The following is a 21,082-nucleotide window of genomic DNA, read 5'->3' as shown; positions in this document are numbered from 1 at the left end:
TCCCTTATGAGGAAAGGCTGGGAGAGCTGGGGCTCTTTAGCTTGGAGAAGAGGAGACTGAGGGGTGACCTCATTAATTATTACAAATATATAAAGGGTGAGTGTCAGGAGGATGGAGTCAGGCTCTTCTCGGTGACAACCAATGATAGGACAAGGGGTAATGGGTTCAAACTGGAACACAGGAGGTTCCACTTAAATTTGAGAAGAAACTTCTTCTCAGTGAGGGTGACCGAGCACTGTCCCAGGCTGCCCAGGGGGGTTGTGGCGTCTCCTACTCTGGAGACATTCAAAACCCACCTGGACGCCTTCCTCTGTAACCTCACCTGGGTGTTCCTGCTCCAGCAGGGGTATAGGACTAAATGATCTTTCGAGGTCCTTTCCAATCCCTGACATTCTGTGATTCTGTGAAGAAGCCTGTGTGCTTGAGCTAGGACAATTCTACCTTCAGTTCAGCTGGCAGTAAAGGTCCACTCAGTTCATCAAGAGTGGTTTTAGGCCTACAGTTATCTTGATAAAAGTAACATCATATATACTTCATATTTTAGAAATATTTCTTAGTTTTTCAGCTTCACACCATTAGCAGTTCTCTTTTATAAATGTGATGGTCCCTACGAGCCTCCATGGCATGGACCCACTTTCTCCATGATGCAAAATCTGCAACATACCTGTGATTTCAACTGGTTTTGCTCAGCAGATGGTTGTTCCATTGCTCGACCTTCACTATCAGCAAGCTTCTCAGAGGTAGTTTTCAGCTCAGTGCTCAGGCCTCTTACCATATTCTGAAACTGCAGGTGCTCTTGAACGTGACTTTCCAGTGTCTGCACTATGGTCTAGAAAGCAAGGAGTTTCTAGAATTAGTCCACCATTAGCTCAAACAAACAGAACTCATCCACAGACTGTTGCAACTTTTCCAGGACCTCAGCAGCACCAAAAAATTGCTTGTTTCCCATAAACTATTCAGCTAACCACAGATGCACAAAAATATCTTGCTCTCTTCCCAGAACATCAGGGACTCCACCATGAACAAAATCTTCATTAGCAGCAGGAAGCAAAAGATTTTGCATTCCATAAGAATATACTTCTAAAAGGGATGTTTTCTATTCAAAACGGATGAAAGATTTGATGCAGAATGCCACATATGGTGCAAATGCAATTTGCACTAAATTGGCTGGAACCAATAACAAACACAATACAAGCCATTCATGCTTCTAGAAGAAAAAAAAAAGAAAAAAACCCCACAAAACTACCGTGGCTTGGAGATTATAGGAACAAATACTTCCTATTATAGCTATCTGAATCGGTTTATACAGGTAAAAAATGTTCTTCATACACACCTTAGTCTCATTTGTTTAAACATTTATCCCTCTGCAAAGCACAATGTAGTGAAAAACATGAGTTTCTGGTACTCTTTTTTCAACAGTAAGAGAGAAAGTGAGAGAGAGAAGAATTCCCTGCCCTTCTACAGAGGTCCTTCCACCACTCCCAGTTTTACCCATAGGGGAATGACACTACAGGCACACAGTGAGAACCGCAATCAACACCCATCCCAATAATTTTGCAAGGAAACAGAGTGAGGTTCCAACCTGTAGCTGGCTGAGGAGATTATCATGTTGGTGCTTTAATTCCAACCATTCCGCCTCCGTGAAGCAGGGATCCCCAGTGCAACCCTTTAGGTGACCTTCCTGGCTTTCCAATTCATTAAATCGGGAAGTTAAGTCTTCTGCTTTCTGCAGGAGGTTGGCGTAGTTTGTCAGCTGAGCTTGTTTCTCCTGCAAACCAGGCTGAAGGGCAAACCCCATCTCCTGTTGCTGTTTCTCCAGTTCAGTTAGAGCCAGTCTCAGATCTTCTTTGCTTTGCTCATATTGCTCCCTGTTGAACTGAAGTTGCTCTTGAGGGCTAAGAAAAAATATTCCATTTAATAGTACTAAAAATTTGTTTATTCATTACCTAGAAAATGTCAAATTGTGAACAAGTCAACCATTAGAACAAACTGGAGCATACTGAATACTTTTCTTCAGATTTTAAATTACTGATCAGCTTTAGACTGGAATTTTCAAGGTGAGGGAAATGTAAAACACTGAATTTATTATTGCTGAATGGGACACGAATGCAGGACAAGTGAATCTTAAACCTGAATCTATAAGCCCATAGTTTCTAGCATCTGAGATGTGATGCTCATGCTCTGTATTCTTCTGCTTTTTATTACAGCATAAGTTCTGTTTAAAAACTACAACTATTTTCCTTGACAACTTCTTATGACAGCCTCCTGAAAGAGAATGTTCTGCAGAAGATACGCATTGCATTGGTTGCAATGAAGATGGAGAAATGTTTCAGATACAGACAGCAAAACCAGCATATGCAATAAGGGCCATCTTAGCACAATCCAGTGTCTGCTTTCCTGACCTTGACACTGGATTTGTAAGCACTCATGCTGATCTGCAGCAGGTGAATATGTTGCATTTGTCCACAGGAAATACAAAACTATGATCAGTGAGACAAAAGTAACATTTGTACGTTCACATTTAGTGATGGTGCTCAGATATTTTCCAGATGGAACTTAAATGCCAACATTTGAAAACATTATCCCACACAAACAAATCCAAATAAATAAAGTCTGGTGATAATTCTGTAAAGTACAGCAAGATAAACAAGGACAAAAACAAAGCTTAAGTGTTTTGTTTTTTGCCCCTCAAGATTCATACTTTTTGGCAGATGACAAATACAGCACAGCCTCACATATGTTAAGTACTCTTGCTTCAAGTTCCCCATTCCAGCTTCACGCTGCTGCCATTACTGTGTCACATCTATTTTTCACTGGCCTGATCCTGCAAGGTCCTGAGCATCTCTTCAGATGTGCTGAGCACCTCATCTCCTCAACATACTGTGAAGAGGGTGCTCAGCATTCTGATGTGTTGAATCCAATACAGCCAATGCTCTCTCTTTCTGAATGCCACTTGCATTGCTTGTACTGAGTTCACAGTAATAAGAGAAGACAACTGCATATTCTCAAAAACAGTTATTTTTAATAAATCATTGCCTAGACATTTTTTTAAAGTATACAATAGGCCTACTTTAGCTCCCAGTGATCTCAACCGCAAAGTTCCCAGGGGTTTTACTGAAAGTCAGTTCAATGACGTTATGGCAGACAAATATCTTGAAAGTATTTGCGTGTGCAAAATAAGAGCTTCAGTTTGTGTTTACACAACACACCTGGAATCACCTGATGTGTTTAAAGGATCAATTTGGCTCTCAGACACAGTTGCCACAGTGCCAACAACACTGAAGTGCCTTTGCTGACTTAAAAATACCAGCTGTCACAGCCAAGAAAGCCTCTTACAGAATAAACCAGGCTTTAAAAACTCTACTTTAGAAATCACATCTTGCTGGATTTACCCCAAACTCTCTTACAAAGCAGTACGAATCTGTGCAAGGGTAGATCCCCCTTCTGCTGGGGGGCTACGTCTGGGACTCAGAGTTGAGGTCGCATTGCAGCAAAGGGCCACCACAGTGTTCAATCTCTGCATCCTCACACCGCGGTGTTAAATCAGTGCATCCTCACTGCACAGTCTAATAAAACAAGGAGCATTTGGTGCACTGTTTTTTTTTAATTTAAATAAGAGTGGCTGAGATACTTCACTATCAGAAGGGAGTTTGAGGTGAGCTGGACAAACCCCATTAAACTGTCCTGTTACCCCCCTTACGTCTCCTGGCCACAGCCCCTACTTTACTGTGACCTACCCCTCCACAATACTGTAGTAATACAAGCATTTCTGTAGGTATCTTGTTCTGCCCCGAAGGAACACGACTTCAGTGAAACTGGTGCAAGAAGAAGATAAGGAAGTCAATATAGCAGTAAGTGATCCGTACTGCCTCTCAGCAAATCCCACATTACCTTGTACGTTCAGCCGCGAGCCGACAGGTGCTTTCCCACTTGTTCTGGAGCTCAGAAATAGTCTGCTGAACCAGTGGCTTCTTATTTTTCTCATCTCTCAGTAAAGTTTCTCCTAGAGCTACCATCTTCTGTATTTTGGCCCCTCCTGCTTCTCTGAGAGCTGTGATTTCCTGTATTAAACAAGAAGCAAAAGCAGTACATATACAGCTATTTTTGGTTACAAAATAAAAGGTATTACCAATGATTTTTTTTCATACTTTGTACACTGCTGTTCAAGACAAAAGCATTCTCCTTCCAATATATCAAATAACTGATGGATATAATGGATATAATGGATATGATGGATATAATGAATGGATATAATCACAGAATGTGTGAGTTGGAAAGGAACCACAAGGATCATAGAGTCCAACTCCTGTCCCTGCATATGACCAACTCAAAATTTATACCATGATCAGTTTTAGAAAGCCTGGCATAATTAAGCTGATTTATTCATTATTTTCTACATAACAAAACCAATATTGTGCTGACAAATCAAAAAATTCTCCAAATCTTAGGAAGATACATTTGTCACAATACTACTCCTTCCACAGAACGAAACATGTAAATCCCAGCATCCTCATTTGTGGCTACTCGGTTAGGAGGCCTCCTAAGCAGTCAGAAAGGAGACACCATTGAGGCCTGAGAGAACCACCCAGACAATGGAGCAGCCTGATAAACCATGCAAAAACAGACAAAAAAACCAACACCAAACACCCTGCCCACACCAAATAGGCCACAAAACCACAGGCACTCAGCAGTGACAGTATCTTTTATGAAGTACTGACTCATCAAGCAGTCCCCTGATGTTAGCATGAGTTGTGAAGTGGAAAAGGAATACATTTAACATAATACCTTTATCTGATTCATCCTTTCGTCTGATGACAACTCGCTGGCCTGTGAATTCAGGTTATTAATGGCCTCCTCGAGCTTTTTGATCCAGGAAGAAACATCCTGGGCAAGTTCTTCAAAATTTTGTCCTTCCACTGGAAGTCTCTCAGTATTCCCTGCCATTTCACTTACATGTGTTATCAGTGTCTGGTATCTACTAATAAGGTCACTGGCTTCTGAAACGGTTTCATCTGTCAGCCCAGTCTCCCTCAAGGAATTTGCCAACTGAGCCATGGAGTCAAATGGTTTTCTGAAAAGCACAAAAAATTAATAAGCATCTATTTGTTGTAACAACATGGAAAAATCTTCTTTAGAAGAAAATTCTTAGAGAACATGATACCTCTGCATTAATAGTGTTTTATTGAAGTTTTCAAGTTTTGTCGCATCTTTTTTGACCTCTTCTAGTTTTACTTCCTGAGCAGTGAGCCACTCTTCCAAGACTGTGCTGCTTTCTTCAAGACTAAAGAGAGTATAAAGACACAGGTCAAAATGAGAGGCGTTACATGACTAAGACTTGATGACAGCAGTGTTTCGCCAACAAAAAGTAACATAAATATCATGCTCCTGATCATGCTCAAGCGTCATTTTTACTATCTCTTTTTTACACTGAGTCTGATCCAAAGTGTAAAAAAAAATATGAAGCACACAAAACACTCACTACCCTTTATTAAAATACCATCTTTAATAAAAAGCAGGGTTGTTTGCCATTCACTATAGCTGTTTGGTAATGAATCATTTTCTATCACTTGTGATTAAAATGTCAGAAACTACATTAGTTCCCTACCTGCTGAGCTGCTGGAGAGAATCACCAAGTTCCTTTTCCCGTTTCTGGCATTTGGAGATCAATCTCTGCAGTTCTGCCTCTTGATCCCTCACACGGTTGGTAAGGTGGTTAATGCTTGCTTTGGGCAAGTAATTCTTCACTTTATTCAACAACGTTTTAACCTCTTGGATATCTCTGTCTTTGCCTTCAGATGTTAGGAAGTGCTGAATAAGAGCACAAACACAAGATGCATTTGTCAAATTCGCTGTTGTATGATAGGTATTTATGTTACAAGAGTTTTTCAACTCCTGTTATCTCCACCAATATTTTCTACAGCAATTCGAGTTCCTGAAAAGGAATACATGTTAATTCACAGTTTGCTGACTATTTCACTTGTAAATGGGAAAGTTGCTGTTTGTAAAGTAAGGAGAAAGTTAAGTGGATGGTTTGGCCTTTCTTCTCTACAGCACAAATACACAGAAAAGAAAGAGAAAAGTGGCATTCAAATCTAGTGCTGACATCACAGCTGCTGTCCAATTGTCATTGCTTCTTGCAGATGTTGCAGTTTTTCCATCTCTTTTCTGTTGATTCTGCCTGAAAATCTGGCTACTGCAAAGTGAATGTAAATTTTTCATGTTTGAGTCCAATGGAGATCAGAATTTCATTTTACTCTCTACATATTTGAATTTCTGCATCTTTGCACACTGAAATACTTCATCAAAGTCCATGTACTTTCACTCACTGCTGTCCTGTCTCTCACTCGCACAACTATGTCTCAACTTGAACACTGATACTCCACTTTAACAACGTTTTATTTTCATTCCACTTATTATCTTAATGCTTTAAGTTACATGAAATGTTCTTTCAGCCTCAAGTTACAAACTCTCTGTAGGTGAACACATTCCCAAGAATAGTCTCCTGTGTAAAAAAGACAAACTTGAAGAACAATCAGCTATAGAAATGAGAACATTTAAATACTTTACCTTTAGCCTCTGCAGTCTTTCTTCCAGTATCGGTTTTGTTTCTGAGGGGTCAAAGCAGTCCTTCAAAGACAGCTGAGTGCTGCTGAACCAGTCATTAAAATTCTTGCACTGACCTGAAAAAAGATACATTCCAATTTTCTTCATTAATTGTATTCTGTAAAAGAAAACCCTATTCAACATTAATATTTCAAGACAATTTGTAATTAAATTTATCAGTGCTACTGCCAAAGGTTGCTTTTCGCTACAGACCATGTGACAGAAAATGCTGCGGTTCATATTGTTTCTTTTACCTAATATTAACTGACAACAAACATAGCTGTTCACTTGGGAGGGACAGTCTGCTATACATCGCAGCTTCAGTACACAAGACCTGGATTGGCCTACTGACAACTTTTCTCATTTCCAACACAAAAAATATTACTCAAAAACTATTTGGGCCTAATTTGACACCTAATTTGACAATCCTGTGTCTGCCCATAACAAGAATTAACTAATAATTCCTTATTGTAACTAAGATTAAATTAAAAACTACTGGAAAAAATAAAAACATTTGATTTCTGCATTTTATATCGAAATGTTCTGGCATTTGTTCCTGAATTATGCTTTATATTTCTTTTATCTGTTTTTTTTAAATATAAAAATAAAAAACAGAATACTTAGACTCAGATTGAGTGGTTGGTTGGACTCAAAAGCCGTTTTTATCCAAATCTTTATCTTGTTCAGAACCCTGAAGCAGTTTGACATATCAAAGCAGTTTCAGATACCAAACCAAAAATAAATTCAATACACAACCTTTAAGTGATTATGATGATCAATACAAACCTATAAAGCTACATAAATGTGAAATGTGTTTGCTTACGGTCCAAAACACCGATAAAGTGATCTTGAAATACATGTTTCTTCTTATTAAATAAATCAGTGACACATTTAAGCTGCTTATTTAATTCATCCACATCAGGACAATCCGTCTCTTCTTGGAGTAACGTCACGTGGTGTTCTTGTTGCAGAATTTTCTGGTGTATCTCCTGAAGTTTTTAAAAAAGGACAACTGTTAAAAAGAAAAGTCAAAGTGCAAGAAGTACAGAGCTGCTTTAGTACAAAGTAGAGTTCTGCAAAAGGGTTTAGTCCTGCCTATGCGGCAAAAGAATTTCTTAAATCATATTGATGTTAACAAGGCCAACAATATAAGCACTAAACTCTCCTTGAGCAGTGTGTATACATCTGTACACATAAGTATTATCATCTGTACTCATACTCATGTATACTTTGGCATCACACAGAATAGGTATGTGAAGTGCACAGTAATACAGTGCATTCCAGAGCATCTAATACCTAGAAGCTATAGTGCCTTAGCTGCCATAGGCACTATTCCATCCTTTAATACCTTGTTGTGTATGTCAACTCCCTGTGGGTTGAAAGACAACTTAAAGGGAGCTGGGAGAATTAATTAAAAGCTGTATCTTTCTACCAATGCTTGTGATTTCACTCTCCCAAACACTAGTGGTCTAACACCCAGAATGTGCATAATCCACTCGGTGCTCAACAGAAGGTTTAAATCTTCCCAGCCCTGAACCTCCAAGCAGGGCACAACTCTTTTCTCACCTTTCTCCCTGGTGCCAAGATGGCAAGTTGGCTGAAATTGCCTACTGGGAACTCCCCTTGCAGGCAGGCTCAGGTGGCACAAAGACAAGCTCTGTATATTGCTCAGTCTTGGAAAAGATACAACCCAGTACCCCCATTACTGCTTCAAATGGCCTCAAGTTGTGCCAGGGAAGGTTCAGATTGGGTATTAGGAAAAATTTCTTCATGGAAAGGGTTTTCAGGCATTGGAACAGGCTGCCCAGGGCAGTGGTTGCATCACCATCACTCCAGGTCTTTAAAAGATGCTTAGATGAGGTTCTTAAGGACATGGTTTAGTGCTATAGTTAGGTTGTGGTCGGACTTGATGATCCTAAGGGTCTATTCCAATCATAATGACTCTATGATTCTGTTCTGTGATTCTAGCATACCTTGGGCAGTATACTGTTTCTTGCACCTACCATTGACCATTTCCAATAGCTGCAAGGGTTAACTAACCACATCAGGTAACATTCAGTGAAAACAGGCTTTTCTTTCTGGCAGCTTAAGGGGATAGTCAAGCCAGGCTCTTCACCTGAGTTATTCTAGCAGTTTACAACATATACAGATGAAACACTTATGAAACTTGCCCAGGAGAAAAATAATGAACAAAATTATAAAATATGCATAATTTTTGGCATGTTACCTCTAATTTAGTAAAGATCTCTAAGGTGTCAGAAGGAGACAAAGCTTTTAAAAGTGATTCAGTCATTCCAATCTGTGTCTTGGCCAGATCAAGGTCTCCTTTCAGCTCTGCTGTATTCACACTGAGTTCACTGGTCCCCCGCTTTGTTGACAAGAGCTCTTTTATTAGCTCCATTTTTTGCACAACAGCTGATCTGATGACCTTAAAATTGGAAATAAACATATGTAAGAAATTATACTGGATTGATTTCCTAGAATATTAGAACTCCATGACAGACATAAAATGCAATGAAATGATTTGAAGTCTAGACGTTTCAATCACAGTTTGTTCCAGTTTCTTTCCCTCCCACTCCACAAATTAGGAAAAATAGTATTTAAGCCCTGCTTTTCCAAGGAGGAATGATCTCGGTCCATCTTTACTACAAATTAACTTCCTGGTGCTGCTTTACTAACAAATTTATTTGTCAGTCTACTCCAGTGTCTACTATCTAAAGGCCATACAAGTGCTTCAGCTACCAGGAAAAAGAGATTGCCAGCTCTGTTTGTACACACCTGCCTGAAGTGATCCCACTGGGGCAAATTCCCTACACCCATCCAAAAAATAGGCAAGGACAGCAGTGTGGTGGGGAGCTCTGGCTTGGCACTACTCACTAAGGAGCAACAGGTCCTTAACCTTATCCTTAAGGCTTCTGCAGATTTGCTGAGACAGTAACTCAATGGGATCATGGCCACATGGTGAAACACAACCCCAGGGGGCTCAGGGCGTCTGGTGCTCTGGAGGAGCGTAGTGTGCACAGTGCAAGGTCACCAAGTCCTTTCCTAAGCTCCTTAGGTCATCTCACCCAGTGAAACTCCTCTGAGTTCACTGCCTGAGGATAAACACACAAATAGCCAAACCAGGTCAAGCTCAAGGTGCATCTGACAGACACCGGAAGGGGACACTGAGGGAACTGGTAGAGGATTAAGGTACAACACGGCCTCCAACAGTGGAGAAGGGTTTATTCTTTGCTGTGTGAAATTGATTTCTTTGTGATATTCCAAAGGAAAACATCACAGTAACCACCACTCTATGCACATAGCTACACACTACCAGGCTACACTAAGCCATATTCAGGTAAAGCTCAGGATGCTGAGTTGCTGGGATCCCCAAAGGGATGACGAAATCCACTGTGCCTGGTATTTGGCCAGTAGCTAAAAGCCAGATATCACTTACATGGGCCTCTTCCACCAGGCCTGGAAAACAGTTGGATCAGGTCTAAGCCCCTAAAAGGCACATGACTAAGAGAGGCCTTTGTGTTTAAAACGACAGGTTTGGTTCTAACAGCTTGAGAAAGACAATAAACGAAATGTCACTGCCAATAGCCAACAAAATGACTTCAATTCTCTTTGGGCAGATTTCAGTTAAACCAAGAAATGACTGTGGCAAAGACAGTACTAGACTAATGAGTACTGGTGTATTAACTCGAGAAGCTTCTTCGTACCTGTAGCTCCAGTGGAGTTTCATTACTGTTCAGAAGTTCTTCTATCTCAGCCACCGTGTTGTCAAATTTCTGAAGTTTCTGCTCTTGCACTCGTAGGCAGGCCTAAAGGTGGAAAAAACACATCCATAACTGTGTTTCTCCCCACATTAAATCTCCATGTTACTGTTAGAAAATTATATTAGCAATTTTCATTTTAGCAATTTATGAACTTTTTTTTATTAGAGTCAGAAACCCTCTATGTTTCTCAGGCAGAGCAGTTGTTAATGCAAATGTAGCATAAATTTAACAACGTTAATGATTTTACTTCTATATTAAGCCAAGTAAATTTGCAGGAAAATAATCTTAATTTTGTATTTTTTTCTTGCTGCTTCTATTTGAAAGGGTATTCTCAGATGTTATAGACTTAAAGGCAAGAATTGGCATCCCAATGATACATTTGATAGGGATGTGATAAAATACAACACATGCTATAAGCACTTTTTTAATGTAAATCCTTTGTATATGAAAAGACCTCTACTCATTTGAATGGAATTTGGATCAACTCAGTCATGTGAAAGTAAAATACCGGCTTCAACTTATGAAACAGGATATATCTAAAATGGTCACATCATCTCATATTCCCAAATCAATATTCCAAACTTCCCCAGGACAAAGTATTCAAAACCCATTCATGTGACACAGCCCTTAAAAAAGTTCCATTTACATACTGGCTACAGGGAAAAGCAGAACTTTCTCACAGTATTTATACTGAAATTATCTTTAGATATGCACTCAAATAACTCATTACTTTGTTCTTTTGTGACAGGCTTCTTGAAAGCACACACACCGGTGTTCTGCTGGCCGGTCACAGAGGACCCTGGATTTCAACCCTATGTAACATGACACACATTGCAACAGTTGGGTTTTTTTTTGTAATTAACATTAATGTAGAGATGATTCAGGATCAACAACAAAAGAAATAACAATAAATTGATAAATGAGCCTGGCGCCCTCTGTGCTTTAAATCATTTTACAAAAATACCAATGCACTGAGTTCAGTTTTCTCTCCTTTCTATTCTTTTATAGTTGCTCATGGGAAATCTGATTTCTGCCCCCTTGCCCTCTCCTCCCCTTTCTTTTGAGAATTATCCTGTGGCACATGAGCAGCAGAGTCACCTTAGCACAGCCACCCCCAGCACAGCCTTTCCCAGCACCAGCAGAGACACACTGGTCAGGGGCTCGGTCACATCATGCCGGCCTTGAGCAGTTTCCAGGTAACAAAATGGCTCTTAAGATGCAGTTGCCAGCTGGTGCATTTTTACTGGAGCCCTCAGGGACCTGAACTACCCCAGGTAAATTCTAACAACACAATGGTTAAGGCTATAATAATGTGACAAAATACCCGCCTCTGCACAGCACGTGTACTACTGTTTTACTGGGAAGATCTATAAACAAAGAACACCTTGGTTTTTTATTGCTCTGGAAATTTAAAAAAATGAGCAGGGCTAACAACAGCAGTAACGCTGCAAATAAGCATAATAAAAAACAGGGCATTTGTAGCGTATAAACACTGAGAAAAAAAACCTGCCTGCATATTTTCAAACAAGAGGATATGGGTTATATTTATGTCTCAACCTCACTCAAGCAGGAAATCATTTTTATTTAGTTTGCAGCTCCCGGAGCTCCCCAGCATCCAGCCACTATTAAGGCTGCGTTAAGTTACACCGGGGAGCACACCAGGACAAGGATCACAGAGGGAAATCAGCCACCTTGGCAACCTCTTCCTGACCTGTGCATTGCCCAGACATTTCTGAGGCTCTTGCATCTTCATTGATAGGCAATTTCTAACTAGAAAACTAATTGTTAGCCTATACACACTCTCTTTCCTTTCTTCCCCAGGCACAGGAAATATGTCCACCACCGTGCTCCAAACTACAGGCTTTCCACACCTTCTCTTCGCTATATGTTTGTAGAGCACAAAGGAATGAGGGGTCTTTTGTAGTCTAAAGCAGCATTTGCAGTACTGAATTAATTTTAAACAACTTAGTATAAATATATGCTATCTATTCACTAGTTTCCAAAACCTATATACCCAATACATTAAGGAATATCTTCAGCAAAACTACCCATGCAGATACAATTGCAAATGTACAACTTTCTCTGCAGTGCTGATATTTTTATGTGATGGGCATGTTTATAGTTCAAAGTCCATATCACTACAGTATAAGTCATGGGTAAAACATTTCCATTCAACTTACCTTCAACTGCGTAAGCTCCTCTTCAGTCAGACAATGGCCTTCTGCGTTTTTAAGTTCTTCATTTGCCCAAGCGTCAATTGTGCCAGATAAACTAAGAAGTTTGTCCCACAAAGCCTGAGCTCTTCCCAAATTATCACAGTAGTTTTCAGTCTTCTCATTGATCTACCATGAGATTTATATACAGAAAACACACACAGATTTCAAAAATGTTGAGGTATATTCTAAAAGCAAACACAACATAATAAAATCTGAGCAATATGAAACCACCCACAAAAACAACAAGTGTGGCAGGGGAAAAAAAAATCTCATGTGTCTTCACAGTGAACTGGTCACAGAGAAGATATTTAAATCCCTGCCACACATGTCGCCAAACATACCAATCACAACGGCAGCTTGCCAGTTTAAGGCAGGTTTAGGAAGGAGCCTTACTCATTAATGTTTATCTACTCTCAGTAAATACCATCTAATCTCAGTATTGATGCACTGCTTAGATCGACAGTGGCAATCATTTCTTACCAAAAGCAGCAGCATTGTAATTCTCCAGATTGTCTCCAAAGTCTAAATCCACATAAGTTGTTATGGAAGCTTACAGATCCGTGCAGAAAGCACAAGCATTGTCTTTCTGCATTTCCTAGAATTATTTACTGCCAAGGAGTAGCCATGATATAACCTACCTGAAAACTCATAAACATTACACCAATAGACACTCTGCTTTGCTCTAGTAAACACTTGGATTTATCTCTTAAGAATCTTTGCCATATTGCACTTAATTTATTCCAAATATTACACACGCGTCAGAATCAATTACTATAATGCATAACAGATAAGACCACCCTGATAATTTACTTTTTACATACATCCAGCCATCTGTCCACAATAATGTTAGCCTCATTCTCAAACGGGGGCTCCTCAAAGCTTCTCATTTTATTGAGCTGGAATTGCAGGTTTTTGCAGATCTGATTTATTTTGTCTACATCTTCAGAGTGATCATTAAATTCCTCTTTTGCCTCTTCGATCTGTGAAAAAGACCAAACGGATATTTACAATCGTGTTTACTTATGGCTGTTTATTCAACAAAACAATTTTAAACCGATGTGTTGTTCTTTTTAGTTTAGAGAAACAACAGCATTACACAAAATAATCTGTTTTATTTAATACAATGAGACTAGGATTGTATCCTGTGTTGTTATATCCTTGTCATGCTGATAGGAATATTTCTGTGTTAGAAATCCGTATTATTCAGGTTTGGCTGTACAACAGCTGAGCAGGAACTATGGATAATGTATTTCTAAGAGAGCCAAACCCACTGTTTGCTTTAAAAGTTGTAATCATAAGATTCAAGGGTACTGTACATCTATACACAGAACCTCAGTTACAGGAATAAACAATGCACAATGTAATAATCATCTGAGATGCTATTACCATTCTAAAAAATATAACCTGCCATTTTGATCTCCAGGCTTTGAATTACTTTTTTTAAAAAAAAGCTTAAATCCTACTTAAACGTAGCCATTGTCAAATATCCCATTGCCAGAAACTGAAATGTCCCTTTTTCCCCACTTTCTATTTAAACACTAGGCTGCCTCTTTGTGCTTAATTGCAATGTCAATGTTTACAAACAACATGGAAGTTTGCTGGAAAAGAAACACTGACCTCTAGTGTTAGGAGATTTGTTATTAAAAGCTATTATTTCCCAGAGACAAGCATCACATTTTCTCACATGGATACTGCCAGCTGCTGAGATAAGGGGAGGGACAGCAGAGCAGCACTCACAAACCAGAACAAGGCAGAGAATCTTCCTTATTGCGTAGATGAGGTTCTTAGAGACATGGTTTAGAGGTGGACTTGACAGTGTTAGGTTAACAGTTGGACTCAATGATCTTAAAGGTCTTTTCCAACCAAAATGATTCTGTGATTCTAAAATTCTAAATAACAAAACATCAGCACTCAAGGACATGCCTTGTATTATGCCACAGATACTGTGGACTGCAATGCTGAGGGTGGGAGTTGCAAAACTCAAGGTGAGGAGGAAGGGTTGTTAACAGAAAGAGTGGTCTCCATACAAGCAGGGGCCAGGGTACGGCAGGTGATGTCCCCACAGCAGGAGCCCAGGTGATAAAAGGTGCCAGGGGTCTCACTGGTGACACCCAGAAAAGACCCTGCCTCAGCTGGTGACATACAGGGACACCCTCCTGTTCAACCATTTACATTCCTTCTTTAATTTAACCATCCCAGGCACTGCCTGAGGGCAAATGTTCCTGACTGATACGGGTGATGCCTCATCAGAACGCCTAAACGTGAAATGGAGACAGTAAAATGGTCACAATGGACATGCTGCTATTTCCTAATTCATTGGCCATGACAGTTATGTCCAGTGGTTGCACCCATTAAGCCACCAAGAACGTAGCTGGCTGTCAAATTTTTGTCAGAATAAGTAGTAAGCGTTAAGCTAAATGAGAGTGTCTATCAACACCCGCTCATTCTTTCTCATCAGTAAAAGCTACTGCTAATGTTTAACTGCTACCAAAGACAGAATGGAGCAAATGTCGGTTACAGAGGTCAAGGCTCCTATAGAGAAGGTCTGTCTTCTAAGTAGGTTTGTAACACAGGAGAAGTTAGAGCAGAAATACTGAACTATGTTGTTATGGCTTCTAACTGCAATGCAGTTTGGTCACTAAAGTCAGTGTGAGGCAAAGATTGATGCTGCAAAGGTAACCCTCTCAAGGAAATACTGTATCATCAGCCCAATTAAAATCATTTTGGCCTCCAGAAGTCCACATCCCAAGGCGGCACCATGCTGGCGATCCCCAAGCTGTCTCTGAGCACAGTGGCAATGACATACAGCGAGGTACACAAGCTCCAGCTTTGGAAACAGGACAGATCTGCTGTGGTCCAGTCTCTGTGCCATTCTGACACAGCTTCAACAGTGCAAACTCCACAGCCTTGCCTGAGACTCATTGACACAAGCAAGGAGAGGATACAGATCTAAATTCTTGGTTATAAGCTACAGCAATAGCAGAGAAACAAGCAGCCCCAAGGAGCTGCATTATCTATAACATTAATTTTGCTTTAAGTGGTACAATGTTGTTAAGTATCTTAATAGTAACAAATGAATTTGCAATTTTGGTATACATACAAACTGCCCACTGTAAGGTTTTTTAACTAGATAGAAAATACAGAAATATTCTAAAGGGTATGGGTGAATATAGCTGATGTCAACATGTGTTTTGGTAGGATAGGATTTCATCTTTCATACTAGATCATAGTTTTTCTAGCTTTTTTGGTTTGGTTTGGTTTTTTAATCCTTTAAGAAGACCTTAATTCACTAAGCAAAATTAGACATAATCTCAAAATAAAACCAATATATGGTTCTTAAATACATTTTTGGAAGCCAAACTGAAAGCAAGGTCTTAATGTCTGCCCTGAAGGCTGCGTGTGCAAGGGCAACCCTACACCCAAACACTCCCAGGAAAGGCTTTTCTTACCTTTTCAGTAAGTTCTTGTTACTCACCTTTGTTATTAGTCTGTTCAAATTCTCCTTCCCAATATAAGAAGTTTGCTGCGAAAGCACAATCTCCTGTTTCTGGATGATGCTGGTCAGACTAGTTTTGCAGCTTTGATATTGCTTCAAGAGCTCCAGAGCTCTCGCACACTGCTCCTGGCTATTAAAAAGAGATGTATTATTTATGGCTTGAGCATAAAACAGCAGCCTCGACCTCTTGTTTGCTTCCTTCTACTACATTCAGAAACGTGAGGAGTTTGACTACAGTGTTTGGGAGAGAGAAAAGGGGGGTAAATTGTACCAGCCACAAACTCTGCACTACTGTGTGATACCTGCTGTGATATTTGGCCAGTTTTCGGAATCAGAAATACCCTTCAACATCATATGCCTCTGACTCACATTTAATTATGATGTGACCTGAGCAGTTCAGGTTTATATGATACTCTCCACCTGAAAGGTGAGCTCAGACACCAGTAAACTGAAATACAATGTGCAGCAGGTATCACAAGAGCTGGGGTAGTGGACAGTGGGAAATACAGTCTCAGCCCAGCCTGCAGTAAGACACGAAAACAGATTTCTTCATCCAACCCCTGTGCAGGCCAGGAGGATTAACGAGCACTGCGCCAGTCCACGCAAACCATAAAGGCACCTTTAAAAACCATGAGAGAAGGACGGATGCCCTGGGTCATCAATCCTCACCTTTCCCATCACCCTCTCAGGCTTATCAAACCAAGTTCCTTTGGTCTTTTCCTGCATAAAAGACTCTCAGTTTTAACAGCTGTCCTCTGCCATTTGTTTGACTTTTCTTTTTTAAATGTGCTGCCATGAAATTCACAGTAAATATATATCACTCCCACCAGCAGACAGGCTTTTCTTTTGGATACCAATTTTTTTTTTATACCAGTTAAATCCAACACATCACTGCATACCTGCTAAATTATGGGACTGTGATGTCCTAAAAATATATAAAATTCATGAGCTTTGGCTGCAAATTTCTATGTGCAATTCTTGGCTTTATGACAGTTTACAGCATCATAATAGTAACATTTGCTACTGTATCAGTATTTCATTTAAAGTATGGTCTAAGGATTTTTGCTGTTTCATTTTACAAGCAAGCTTCTTACTTGTACAATGCTACTTTAAAATGTAGTTTTTCTCCTTACCATTCAGCAACCAAGAGTTTCGTATCCTCCCATAACCTCTCTGTAACTCTGCACTGTTCATTTGCTTCCTCTGCTTTTTCCTCTTTGATATGTAGGAGCCTATTAGTAATTTCTCTCATAGGTTTCATTTCAACAGCAGCACAGTCCAATTCCTTGTCCAATTCCATTAATGATTTTACCCTTTATTAGAAAAAAAATAAATACAACCTTATATTAAAGTAAGTCTTTGATTATTTTTCCTGGTGTACTTATTGAGTTCCCTAGAAATTCATCCTGAGCTACACATACTGACCATATAAAATAACATCATCAAAACTCTAATTTGATCTTCAGCTCATGTAATTTGACATAGTCCTTAAGAAGAGTTATGCTGACCAAAGCCCTTTGAGAAAGTAATTCAAAATCCTGAGGGCCAGAAGGGTCTGTATGAACGCAGTGAATTATTTTGTATTAAAGATAAGTGCATTGTGGCTACCTTAAAATATGGTCTAAGAAAGCAAGCTGTACCATAACATGAGATTTCACAACCTAAAAAATGGTCACATTTTATAAGCTACTCTCCCCTCCCTTTTTCCCCTCTGCATAAACAGTATTGAATTGTTTATTCATCCCTTGCAAAGCTGCAGAGAGCTCCTTTGAAACAGTATCAGAGACATATAAATCATGTTAGTGGCTTTCTCAGTGTCTGGTAAAATAACACAAGGCTTCCACACCACAGAGTTTCAGATCACTTGGATCAGTGCTCAGCAAGGAGACCCGTCTCCCTGTTTGACAGCTTTCTTAATGAAAACTAAGACCATAAACAATCAATCTCCTATTTTCTCTTCACCGGTGCTGTTTCAAACAAACATATACACAGGAGTTTAAAAGAAAAAATGGAGAAGGCTTCCTTATTTAGGCTGTGGTGGAACAAAAAAACCCATAAGTTCACAACTTCTTTCAGTGCCACACAGATGCTTCAAGATACATTCAGGTTTCAGGGCTCTGCTGCCAAGGGCCCTCTGAGTTCATCGAAATAATGAAATTAAAAGAGCTTTAAAAAAAGAATTCACCTTTGTTGAATAGCTGGAATTGTTGGATCCTTCAAGCCTACTTTGTTAATTCTGTCACGTAGATCCTGAATGTTTTTAAGGAGTTCACTGTTTTTTGTGGAAAAAGTCTTGTACAAGTCTTCTTCCTCTGGAAGTGTCTGTTCACTTGAGGGATCATAAGTTGCATTTAGTTCTTCAGATAAAGTCAGAACAAGGTTTTCACAGGAAGTCTTTCTCCCACATTCAGCATCTTCCAAACAGATATCAACTGTTTTCAAGCGTTCATCCAAACATTTAGCCTCTTCTGCCATATGAGCAATTTCTTGTGCAGCGTCTCTCAATGTTTTTCCCTGTATTTCAGGGTGACCTGAGGAATCTGTGAGACATTTGATGGAAGACTGAATCTTCCTCAGTGAGGCCATAAAAGCTTCCAGATCTTTAAGCACTGTCTCACGGATCTGCATTTTATGGCTCATTTCTTCAAGCTGGTTTTGATAGTAAATCATAATTTTACTTGCAGCTTGCAGATCTATTGGATTAAATTCATCTCTTGCTGAACTATCTAGGTGTTCCAATTGTTTGCACACTTCAATCTGATTTAATATGGATCTTTGTAGTTCCTGAAATTGAGAGAACAACCAACAGTGTTAGCAAGTGAAAGAAAATGTGTATCCTGCATTCAAGTTGAACCTATGATGAAAAAAAAATTATACTTGCAATAAAATAAGTATGTTAAACCAGGTTGGTTAAGAAAACAAGCTTCTTGTTTTCTACTTGGGACTTTGGTGGAGGGAAGGAAAAGAAAAAGATCAAATAAAACGGTATTCCACAAACAGGAAATTTGGTCAGCATTATAGAAAGCTCAAGCCTCTTTACAGCAATCAGGTAAGAAGGATAGAAAGATGATGAGAGTCTGGGGACTGAAATCAGCAGGCTCTGGCAGTGGGAGATCACTCAGAGCACAGGTGGGCACATATTATAGATGTTTGTTACTCTGCCATCTTTTAAATTCTTTATGCTATTCTTCTGGAGGAGACTTACACACAATTCAAAATCTCTTGGTGAGGTCTGCATGCCGTCTGCTTACAGCCCTCAGACATACAGCAGCGTGTCAGTGTTGTGAAACCTCACATGTGCAGAGAGCTGAGAAAAAATGCAGGGCCCTTCTGGCCAAAAAGAGTCATCTTAGGCAGAGAGTGCCCATGCTGTCTGCCCTACAGCTTGCGAGACCTAAACCCTACTTAGCTGGAAAGCCAAGGGCAGAGAAATGACACTTTGAGTTCTGTGTAGCAGTCAGAGTGTTCAGCTCAGAACACACATCAAGAACAAATAATATTCACCCTGCCCAACAGCCAGACCAGAGCCCAGGCATAAGACACTGATAGCAGGTGAACAAGTTATTGCATACATGCAGAGCTCCCAAAACCATCCTGGGCTGTGCTCACAAACCTCAGCACATGTGCCACAAGGCAGCCCAGCTTAGCTCACAAATTACCATCACATTATGTGTATGACTCAACAAAGTTACACAAAGCCAGGTGGGAACGGTGTAAATCTGGATCAAAGGAAAAGTCCTGACTTAAGATGAAATGTTCACGACTATGCTTTTTACAGGAGAGCCTTTAGAGTTTTCGCTGGCTGGCTCTACACGAACAATGACATTTAAAGCAAATGGGGTACAATGCTCTTGTAGACTTTAGAAGGTTTGAGAAGCCTTGTGAGTGGTCCCAAACTTCTGAGTGAAAATCCCATGAAGTTCTCTAATTCCTAGACATACTAAAACCCATTCTGGCTAAGGTGTGGTCTCTGCATTTTCCCTTACCTTTAGTTCCCTATAAGCAAGATCGCTATTCATCAGATTAAACTGCTGGATGTCCTTTTTCTTCAGCTGCTGATCTAATTCACATAGAAGAATGGATTCATTTTCTATTGGCAAAACAATTTCCAAAGCAGTCCTTAAAGAGTTTGTTCTACAAGAAAGGTAACAAAACGTGAACTGGGAGAGCAAGTAAGAAAATACACTCAATGTTTTACAACACAAAAAGCAACAAATATAATGTAATTGACTGTCTAACAGATATAACCTTCCTCCTGAGGTCAAAGGAGTTTTTCCATTCATTAATAAGAAATGCAGTGTGAATCCCAGTGAATTTAACTAAAAGGCTGAAGGAAATAACAGTAAACTTGGGATTGCTGCACAGTGATGTTACAAACATCTGCTCTGTGCTTACTGGAGAGATTCATACTATCTAATGTATGTATGAACCAAGTAATAATTAAGAAAAGCTGTAATGCACACACACTATTCCCTTCACAATACACACATTAGTCACAATGAACTATTCCTTAGCTAATATAATGAAATGTTATTTTTTACCTGGTACTTATAATATCCTGAAGCTCTTTCCATTCTCCTTTTAGTTTGCTTCTCATCTCAGAGATAGCAGCCTGCTGCACTTCATCCACAAGATTTTCTAAGGAAGACGAGATGTTTTCCAATTGTGTCCAATCAGAATTGATTTCACTCTCTATCACCTAAAAGATATGTGGCATTAATTGCACTAATATGATACTGTATTTCTCAATGAATTTGACAATTCATAAAATTACAGTCACAAGAGTCTTTGCAGAAAAGGTAAAAACAACACCTGAAAGTAGGAGTATCTATTGCTGTACGCAATTCTCTACCAACTTTTTATGATAAAAATTTCCATGTCAGATATATGGCTTGGCTATATTTTATAAAAGGTTAAATAAATATGGTTCAACCATTTTTACTACAAGAATGAATGGAAAATAACTTAGATACGTTCAAAAGAACAAAAAACAAATGCAGAAC

General features: G+C 39.5%; 1 protein-coding gene across 1 annotated transcript in view; it reads right to left on the bottom strand.

Annotated features, from left to right (window-relative positions):
- SYNE2 (spectrin repeat containing nuclear envelope protein 2) overlaps positions 1 to 21,082 on the bottom strand; it is a gene marked incomplete at both ends in the record, with an annotated part of 173,278 nt that overhangs the window by 119,065 nt on the left and 33,131 nt on the right. Inside the window, 17 exons of the mRNA XM_080344595.1 lie at positions 665 to 829; positions 1,583 to 1,895; positions 3,892 to 4,061; positions 4,786 to 5,071; positions 5,162 to 5,281; positions 5,606 to 5,808; positions 6,568 to 6,680; positions 7,427 to 7,592; positions 8,831 to 9,031; positions 10,311 to 10,412; positions 12,548 to 12,709; positions 13,405 to 13,563; positions 16,059 to 16,209; positions 17,213 to 17,392; positions 18,265 to 18,863; positions 20,066 to 20,213; positions 20,621 to 20,778. Coding sequence (XP_080200721.1) covers positions 665 to 829; positions 1,583 to 1,895; positions 3,892 to 4,061; positions 4,786 to 5,071; positions 5,162 to 5,281; positions 5,606 to 5,808; positions 6,568 to 6,680; positions 7,427 to 7,592; positions 8,831 to 9,031; positions 10,311 to 10,412; positions 12,548 to 12,709; positions 13,405 to 13,563; positions 16,059 to 16,209; positions 17,213 to 17,392; positions 18,265 to 18,863; positions 20,066 to 20,213; positions 20,621 to 20,778 — 3,396 coding nt within the window. The remainder of the gene's footprint in view (positions 1 to 664; positions 830 to 1,582; positions 1,896 to 3,891; positions 4,062 to 4,785; positions 5,072 to 5,161; positions 5,282 to 5,605; positions 5,809 to 6,567; positions 6,681 to 7,426; positions 7,593 to 8,830; positions 9,032 to 10,310; positions 10,413 to 12,547; positions 12,710 to 13,404; positions 13,564 to 16,058; positions 16,210 to 17,212; positions 17,393 to 18,264; positions 18,864 to 20,065; positions 20,214 to 20,620; positions 20,779 to 21,082) is intronic.

This window comes from Nesoenas mayeri (assembly GCF_963082525.1).
Source record: "Nesoenas mayeri genome assembly, chromosome: 5".
NCBI lineage: Eukaryota > Metazoa > Chordata > Aves > Columbiformes > Columbidae > Nesoenas > Nesoenas mayeri.
This window is presented reverse-complemented; position numbering and strand designations above follow the sequence as displayed.